The following is a 10,000-nucleotide window of genomic DNA, read 5'->3' as shown; positions in this document are numbered from 1 at the left end:
TTGGCAGCAGCTCGAGTGCTCTGATTAAGTGAACTTAAAAGTGACGAGACATTTGAACCAAGTTTCATTTCCTTGGCCATTTTATGGAATGTCAAAAGTGAAAAAGCCAGAAGGATGTCACCAGAAATCGTAGCACACCTGCTGTGTTTGTAACAGTACCACACTCTGTGCTCGATGTCTCCATGCGTTTTGTTATTTGACTGCCAAATCAAATTTTGCAGATAACCAGGCTCTGTTCCCAAGTCTGTCATTGCACACGATCGTGGTCATCCAGGTTTTGCTTTACGATCCCGCAGTGTTCATTCAGTACGTCGGCGAGTCTGTCTCCTGGGTTGCTTTTTCCTCCTCGGTTTCTTCCTCTTGTTCTTCCTTTTCCTGGGTTTATTCCTTTCTCGATTTTTACCTTCGGAAAGAATGCCGTAAAACAGAAATCATGGAAACTCATGGTACGTTGCCATTCATGCGCAATTCAACACCAATTTGTATGGTCATATATCAATAGAGTAAAGTAAAATTAAAGATCACAAAGCCATCGGTTACATCATATTTTGTTCAGTTTGGCTGAAGCACGAAATCACTGGATTCTGCTACGTGTGTGTGCAAACGTGTCTTTCAATTTGTTGGTAGGTGTCATTTTATCAATTTACCACTTGGAGGTGCTGCTACGACGTGCGACTTGAATGATTGCACTTAATACATTGATTGCTGCACGGAAACCGGACGAGATTTTTAATTCCGTTGGGCACGGACTAAATGGATCGCATCAAGTAAACACTTAAACATCACAAATTGGTCTAAATAAACGTTCCTGTTTATCCAATCTGATAGTTGTTTTTACCCGAAGCAAAGTTGAAATAAAGATATGCATGTTTTTCAGAATTGTTGTCAAAAAATATCGGGCAGTGATGACTTGTAGAGTTCAAAAAGTTTCAGGAATGAGATATTCCGAGTAGTCCAAGAAATGCCAATATGTTTTGAATTGATTTATTTATTTTACAATATGTAAGAGTATGTAATTAGCAAGGAAATATTTTTTCTCTTATTAATTATATACATAGTGCTGGCATGATAGCTTCGAGGTACAACATGTCCGCTCACCTTTCAGCTGTCTCGCTCGAGTTCCAATCTCGGCCCAGGTATAAACAAACTAAGACACTGGTGTTTTTCAGGCAGGGCGAGGCTCCGTCAAGTTGTGCGCCGTCCATTGGATGGATTTTAAACTGGGTGTCCCATCTGCCAGCATTGTTTGGTGGACGTTAACTATCCTATGGTGTCCATGAAGAGTGGGTGAGCAATCTCCGGCACCCTGGACATTTGAGTATCCTGCATCGGAGTAGCGACCCATCCGTCATTGTTACCCTCAGCCAAGGAATATGCTTTGGCAGAAACGATGCTCCGCATATGGTCCATCATAATAAAATGAATAACAATGACTATTATTATAAATGCTTTATATTACCTTGTGAGAGGATGGTGCAAAGGTAGCATGCTTATTTTTGAGTTGTCCAGTCTGGGTTTGATTCCCAACCTGACCATAAACTGTTAGATTGGTGCTTCGCAGCCCGGGCGTTGCGTCACATTGTGTGTCATCCCTAGAGTGGACATTACATGGGGGATTCATCTGCTGTAATTACATGGTGGACGTTAAATATCCGATGGTGTCTTTCAACGAAGAGTAGTTGAAGCATCGTCAGGGCCATGAAGCAATTTCAGAAATTCCTGCCTTGATTATTTTGCCAATGTGCACTTGGCAAATGTCATGAGTGTGCCAAATACTTCTCAACATGTGTTGTGGCCTGAAGCAAGCTGGTTTGAATGTTTGATAATAATATTGCTTCTCACAAATAGATTTTAAAAGCAACAACTTTTAAACTGTAAAATGAACAATGGAATTCACAGTTCAGAAATTTCTTTGTCACATGTATGCAAACCATTACTACTGAGGAAAGAAACCCAAGCAGAAAATTGGACAACCTGTCATGTTACAATCATTATCGTCACCTGAATGGCATGATGTGAGAAATCCATGTGGATATCATATCTCTCACATAATCTGTGTACATGTGTCTGCACATGACCTGTCAATAACCTGTATAAATTATCCACCCATGTGGTCGACGTTAGTTGAGGAATGACTCGACGCATCATTGAACAACAAATGTGTCGGCTCATGCCACCGGCACTGCTCAAGGTTGGATGAGTTGGACTCTCGTTGCTTCTTGGTGCATTGTTCATTGTGTTGTCATTTCGAGATCAATGGCTGACAATGTCCAGGAAGACAATGGAAACGAGAGCGATAATTGCTTTACAATAAATGTCCCCTACCGATGTGATATTTTAAATAACCCGATGTAAATACATGAAGCAAAAACATGTCTTTGGCTGATGTGCATATATAATCCTTCATGGTTATATACCTGGGAGCATTCCAATTGCACTGGGCCATGGATGAACACCCAGGCCAAAGGCCTGCTTCATGTAATGGCGGTGCATGATTTTATCAGGGTGGAGACAGGCCACCTGGACACTGACTCGTATAATACGTGATATTTTCCAAGACTAAAAAGGGCATAACTCTGTGAAAAATTGACGAAGCGCCCTGAAACTCGAACTTGTTCTGTAACTTATCATAATAAAGCCATGTACCAAGTTTCAGTTGAATATGTTAAAGGGTATTGGGAAAAAGACAGAAAAACCACAGGTGGGATGGACAGACTGACAAACGGACAGAGAGCAAACCTATAGTCCCCTCTGTTGAAACCGGTAGGGAACTAATGCTTTTCTTCAAATGTTTTTTGACAAGGTAATGTAAGACTGGAACTGGCAAGGTACTGTAAGACTACTTCATGAAGAGAACTGCTGAGGTTGCTTAAGGTCTACAATTACTCGTGAGGATCATTTTCTTGTCCCACTTGCTCAAAGGAACCGCTTTTAAACAGCACAAGCTTTCTATAATGACCTTCAAATTACAATCAACCATCAAATTTTGACACTGACAATTTGGAACAGGCTTCTTGGCAGTGCATATAAGGTGCCAGCACTTGGCAGTGACAGAAGACCACTGACTCCACATCCTTCTATCACAACACCATTGACAGCAGCATGCACTTTGGCATCATAACTCCAGGGAGAAGCATTGGTGCCATGTTGTTTTTCACCGACACACCAAGACTCTGTTGAGACAATGATGACATGCTATATTCTACAGATGAGCTGGGGAGCGGTTTGCTAGTTGTGCCATTGGACAGTATGATCGGTTTGATGGGGACAGCCTGGCATTCAAGCTGGCCACATAACTGAACTTATCACATCATTCAGACAGATACTTTCACTGGTGTCAGATATAGTGATGAGATTGTTATGCCTGTAATTATTCCTCTGGCTCACCAGCAAGGTCGCAACTTTCACACCATGTACATTTTTATTTAAAACCCATGCTATCTGCAGAGCAAAGGCCTGCCTGCATGCTTACATGCATGCAGCGACCTTTGCATACCTCCGGTCAGCTTACTCTGAATCTGATTCGTACATGATACAGTATGGGGAAATATTTTTAAAAAAAAACTATAACTAAACTGTCAGTCCTTAAGGCCCAGTCACACATTGACGTTTTAGTCAGCTTATGCCGATTTTTGAAAAATTTGTCTAAAACGCTGGCACACGTCGAATACGTTATGGGTAAGTTTTGGAAACATTGAGAGCACGCTGAAAAACACTGCCATACGTCGTAGTACGCTGGCTTTCATCGTTGTACTTTGTGGTTGTCCTCAAATTTTAGCATGCTTGAAATTTTACGACTTATGCCAGCGTATGACTCACAAGTTCCGCTACGCTGGCCATAAGTTGTAGGCACGTTATGCGATCGTTGACACACGTCGACACACGTTACTTGTAAGTTAATCATAACTCGAAACACGTCGAGGTAATGTTTAGCGTATCCGAAACTTATTTCTAACCTATGAGTAACGTGTTGTAGGCACGTTACACGATCGTTGACACACGTCCACACACGTTACTTGTCAGTTACTCATAAGTCGAAACACGTCGAGGTAATGGTTAGCGTCGGTGTTCCAGACTCCCTGGTTTTTTTGTTTTGTTTTTTTTCTTCGGTATGACGGTGATGTTGACACTTCGATTTTTAGTGCGGTTATGATTTAGATTGTTGAGCGGCAGCCTATTAATGATATTATATTATAACCACACTATAAATCAGTGTCATCATCACAGTCATTCCGAAGAAAAAAAAACAAAAAAAAAACAGGGAGTCTGAAACACTGACGCTAACCATTACCTCGACGTGTTTCGACTTATGAGTAACTTACAAGTAACTTTTGTCGACGTGTGTCAACGATCGCATATCATGCGTACAACTTATTCCCATCGCATGCGTAATGTGTGAGGCATACGGCAAGTACGTCGTTAAATTTTTAGCACGTTTAAAATTTAAAGACGTACTCCACTTACTACGACATATAATAGCGTACTTTAGCGTTCTATTCACGTATACCAAACTTACCCATACCGTATTCGACGTGCACCAGCGTTTTAGACGCATTTTTCAGAGGTCGGCATACGCTGGCAAGATCGCCAAGGTGAGACTGCGATGTTGACACTTCCATTTCTCCGGCGGTTATGATTTGAATCGTTGTGTGGCAGCCTTTTCATAGGCTACGCCACGTGATCGTCGGCGATACGTGCAGCGCGCTATGCATAAGTTAGACTATCGTTGGGCATAAGTTGTGAACGCTGACAACAGGCTAAGCATTCGTTGGTATAAGTTATCTATAAGACAAAGAAACGTTCTGTGTCCATTACTAATATGTTATGCATACGACTAACTCGTTATGAATACGTCCGCATCTTAAAAAAAAAACCATCAAAAGTTCAGCGTAAGCTAGCGTTTTAAATACATTTTGATACGTTGCCATTGCTGGCTAAAACGTCAAGGTGTGGCTGGGCCTTTAACAGAGAGGGAGTGGGGGTGGGAAAGGGGTGGGGGTGAGAGAGGGGTGGAAGAGGGAGAGGGGTCAGTGATGGAGAGGGGGTGGAAGAGGGAGAGGGGGTGGAAGAGGGAGAGGGGGTGGAAGAGGGAGAGGGGGTGAGTGATGGAGAGGAGGTGAGAGAGGGAGAGGGGGTGAGAGATGGAGAAGGGGTAATAAAGGGAGAGGGGGTAAGAGAGGGAGAGGGGGTGAGAGCGTGAGAGCTCCGACTCCTCATTCAGCACCTCAAGAGCCCAAAAGGACATCCAGTGTTTCCACAAGGATGACTGCATAATCTGCGAAATCAAGGTCAGAGATCTTGGCATTCCCAAAGGATGCACCGCAGCTTGATCTCTCCGATATCCTCTGCAGAATACAGTCCTTACAAGTGCTGAAAAGTGTGGGGGGCAGTATACACCGCTGACGAACTCCAGTAACAACTGGAAATAAGTCGGAGATGGTATCATCACAACTCACAGCATTCTCCGTAGCAGAGTACATCAGAGACATTAGATTGATCAGTTTTGGTGGCTCCCCACGAAGACCGAGAAGCCTCAAGAGGGCATCCCGATTCACTGAATCAAATGCTTAACAGAGAGCAACATAGGCTGCAAGCAGCGCCTGCCGAAACTCTTGTCTGCGTTTGGTGAAGGCCCAAAGAGCAAGGATACGGTCAATCGTTGACCTCTTTGGTGTAGAGCCTCTCTGCTTTGGGTGCTGGTGGTCAAGCAGATGGTGGCAAACCCGATCAATAACTATCTGAGCAAAGACCTTGCCCGGCACTGAGAGCAGCGTCACCCCTCCGTAATTGTTGCAGTCCTGGCGATCACCCTTCCCTTTCCAGAGAGGGACAACAAGGCTTCTCTTCCAGTCAGTTGGGATGATGCCTGTGTTCCAGGCAGAGCACAAAACTGCATGCTACGACATGAGTACAGCATTTCCACTAGCCTTGAGAAGTTCAGCATGGATGCCACAGATCCCAGGAGCTTTACCCCATTTCAACCGGTTCACCGCAGCCTGTGTTTCAACAAATGAAGGTGGATCACAGTTGATTGGAGGGTCAGCAATAGGGATATTAACAACCCTGACATCCAACTCAACAGGTGGTGGATCAGCCTGGTACAGTAGCTCAAAGTAACTGGCCCAGAGGGCTTTCACTTTGGTCTCCTCTGTCAAGAGCCCACCACCCTCTGCTCTCACTGCAGTACACCGAGGGACGGGCTTGGAGGAATGCAATGTGCGAATTCCCCTGGAAGCAGGACAAGAATCACTTGACCACAGGTGATGCTCCACCTCCTCACAGATTCCAAGCACATAGACCTCCTTGTCCACCCTCAATGCACATACAGTTCTACTCCTCAGCTCCCTGAATAGCTCAGCTCTGCCATTAAGCCTGGCCCTGTGACTGGTCAATGGTATCCCGTGTCCCTTGAGGGACAAGATTCTTCTTCGCCCTGCAGTGTGTTCCAAGACATCCACCGGCATCATAAAGGATGGTGGTCTTGAAGGCACTCCACAACTCTTCAGGATTCCCCAAAGCACCCAGACCCTCAAAATCTCCACTCAACCTGTTTGCAAACTCCTCAGCTACCCTGATCATCCTTGACCTTGCCAACATCCAGCCGAGGCTGGGATGGTACCATTCTCCTGGATTTTTGCTGCAACTTCAGAGTTGCTACCACAAACCTGTGGTCGGTATTGAGGAACTGAGCAGTCCGTTAGACCCTGCATTTGTGGGTCACCCTCCAGCAACCATGAATGAGCACATGGTCCTTTGCCACACCACCAGCGTTGGAATACCAACTCCAGTGATGAGCCTGTGGGCACTGCAACCATGAACCAGACGCCATAAGTCATGACTTCTTGAAAAATAAAGGAGCTTACTGAGCTTCTGCTTCACAGTTCCAGACCCATGGGGACCAACACATGTGTCATAACCATCCATATCAGTTGTAGTCAATGCATTGAAATCCCCCAAGACAAGAAGAGCATCTCGCTTGGGGCACTGATCAACCACAGACTTGAGGGTGGCATAGAATGCCTCCTTCATGGTGAGATCACTCGCCTAAGTCAGAGCGTATACAGAGACCAGAGAAATGACACCCAAGGAGTGACGAATCCTTCGTCTCATACTACGCTCGTTGACCGGTATTACCTCAATTATCATTGGTGCCAGCTTGTTGGACACTGCAGCAACTCCTTGGACATGGTAACCATCAGAGCAACCAGACCAATAGCACGTGTAACCACCTGCCATGATCTCGCCACTATCCGGTCTCCGAACCTCAGAGAGTGGTGCAATACCGATGTTCAAACACTTGAGCTCAAATGATAACAGAGACAGGTGATCACCCTCTCTTACGGATGGGACATTCCAGTCATCCTCCTGAAGGGACCACCTCAGGTTAACCAAAGGAGACCTCCATTTGGTGGACGCCACCTCAGCACCACCCTGACACACACTACCACAATGTGACCCGGGAAGGCTGCCCCATGGTTTTCCTCCTATCATCAAAGAGTGGAGGTCCCGAAGGCTTTACCCCAATCCCGCCATCCAGTGAACTGCCCTGCGGAGGGCAGCTGCACAGGAGCTGCACAGGAGTGGGTTTTTAGATTTATTTGTGTTTTTCTCATCTTTTGCGGAATGAAGGTTTTTATGGTGGCCAGAGTGCAAATTCTGCCACCAACCTCCTTACAAAAAAGTAACCCAACTGAAGGAGGATATCCACAGACACAGTTGGGTACTAGATATGGATGGCTGTTGGCTCACAAGGATCTCCTCTGCCATTTGACAGGTTTTGTTTTTAATCCTGCGAGGTTTCCATATGGCGAGACACCCGGCATCCAAACGATCCATATCGCGAGAGACCCAGAATGTTAGCGATTGCCGATGTCTTATATAAACACCAAATACCCGGAGAATCAGAACAACTGCTGAAGTCAACATAGAAGTGTAACTTTTGAAATTCGGCTTGGATTAAGAGATTCTTGAGCTTATAGCATGTGTGGAAATGAAATAAAGCCACAAATGCTGGTGTCTCTCTGTGTTTATAAGCAATGCAATGTATGCAGTGATTAATAGCTATGATGATCAGGCATTCGATGATTTGAGTAAGGAAAGTGAATATAAAAACTTTATCGTCACAAAATCATTGCAGCGTTTTCCAAATCAAGACTGTAGAATAAGCCATTTGGCAATAAGCTAAGTTGGCACTTCCAAAAACCACTAGGTTAGCAGTAATTTTTGTATGCAGTCAAGGCTCGAGGAATATCTAGTACAAAAACGCTGAACGGATTAGGACTCAACAGGACAAAAAAAACAGTTGAGAGAGGGGGGAAACGTCAACAGCGGAGTTGAAGGACAAAATAGAGGGAGAATTGGACAGAAAATGGGTGTGGGGAGGAATGGAGGTCAGGAAAGGATGCTTGGGGTGGACAAGATGGATAAAGGAGGAAATATTATGCCATCTCGACCAATCAAATTTGCCACTCGTGCTTTCCGCGTTGGGGAATATCGAGATTCAGACAAAATTGTGGCTCATAGTAAATGTAGGTTGTGCTCAGATACGCAAAACAAGAGTTGATAAGACCCTTCCTATGTTCTTTTTTCTCAAGATTGCATGGGGTAAGGTGTTAAATGAACTTTCTCGTTTGAAGGGTGATTAAATTACTTATAAAGATGAGTCAAAAACATTCAATAAAGTTGTCGTAGTTAGTCTGAAAAAAACAAAAAATTAGTTTAGAAATTAAATTTATTTCAACTTATTGAAGAAGCAATAGAATCTTCACCGAGGATTATCCGGTCAGAGCACGCAGTTAATGGGGTAATCAATGGAGACATTAACTGTTATAATGCGCTTTAAGGACACAATAATAAAAGCTGTCCAACACTCTTTGGATAAATTTTTTAAGGTTATTGAAGAGAAGCTGTTAGACGCTACGGTTTCACCTTCGGGAGAAGAGGCAGATATCCTGCCCCTCTGTCCCATTAATTTCACCACTCACCCATCCATTCAACTTTACCTCTCTAAACCACACCCATCACTGGTGAGTGTGATGTTATTTTCATTTATACCTATTTTATACGTAAAAAATTGTTTTATTTTAAAATGTTATTTCATTTAGGAATGTACAACACATGTAGAGTACAGTATTTCAATTTTTATTTTTTCTGACAATAAATGTTCAAAAGAACCTAACTCCAGTTTATACATTATTAACTCGCATATATGACCTGTCGCTTCGCTGACAGGAATACCAATCTTTGTGGGATGGCTAATCTATGGGGCAAGAAGAAAAAAGGATTCCTGGGAGATCCTGACTTCCATGCGGGGAAATCCAGTGTCGCAAGTTGGAGTTTGCAGTTTCGCACGTGTGCGCATGTATACCCATGCGCAAACCAACATTTATTTATTACTTACGAAATCTAAAGATTTCGTAAGTATATTGATGACTTCCGTCCTCTATTTTGTGTTTGTGTGTTTGTTTATAGGCACGATAACTCGAGAACGGAAGAAGCTCCCAATGTCAAATTGCACCACGTGATTCAGGAGGGTGGTGGCTAGCGCTGATTAGATTTCGGTCAAAATTGGTCAAAGGTCAAGGTCACAGTGAGGTCAAACATTCGATTTTTGAGGTTTTGTACAGAATCATCGTAGAAACTTCTGGTTTGCGTCGCTACCTTCTCGAGAGACAGCTTTTATTAGACAAGGTCAGAGGTCAAGTTGACGATTTCGTAAGTAGCAGTCTATGACTGCTTGTTTATTACTTACGAAATCTAGATTTCGGAAGTATATTGATGACTTCCGTCCTCTGTTTGTGTGTTTTTTTGTTTGTGTGTTTGTTTGTGTGTGTGTGTTTGTGCGTTTGTTTGTAGGCACGATAACTCGAGAACGGAAGAAGCTACCAATGTCAAATTACACCACGTGATTCAGGAGGGTGATGGCTTGCGCTGATTACATTTTGGTCAAAATCGGTCAAAGGTCAAGATCACAGTGAGGTCAAACATAATTCCGTAAATT

The 10,000-nt window shown here is 43.8% G+C and overlaps 1 protein-coding gene across 2 annotated transcripts in view; it reads right to left on the bottom strand.

The window, feature by feature from the left end:
• Positions 1-10,000, bottom strand: part of LOC147017218 (R-spondin-2-like) — a 40,913-nt gene that overhangs the window by 717 nt on the left and 30,196 nt on the right. For both annotated transcript variants that reach the window (XM_085846667.1, XM_085846668.1), the window contains exon 5: positions 1-403. This exon is cut by the window's left edge. In XM_085846667.1, coding sequence (XP_085702793.1) covers positions 300-403 — 104 coding nt within the window. In that variant the 3' untranslated portion in view covers positions 1-299. The remainder of the gene's footprint in view (positions 404-10,000) is intronic.

This window comes from Eptatretus burgeri, chromosome 11, assembly GCF_056783735.1.
Source record: "Eptatretus burgeri isolate ZD-2024b chromosome 11, Ebu_testis_v1, whole genome shotgun sequence".
Classification (NCBI taxonomy): domain Eukaryota; kingdom Metazoa; phylum Chordata; class Myxini; order Myxiniformes; family Myxinidae; genus Eptatretus; species Eptatretus burgeri.
The sequence above is the reverse complement of the archived record's forward strand: the minus strand, read 5'-3'. Positions and strand labels throughout refer to the sequence as shown.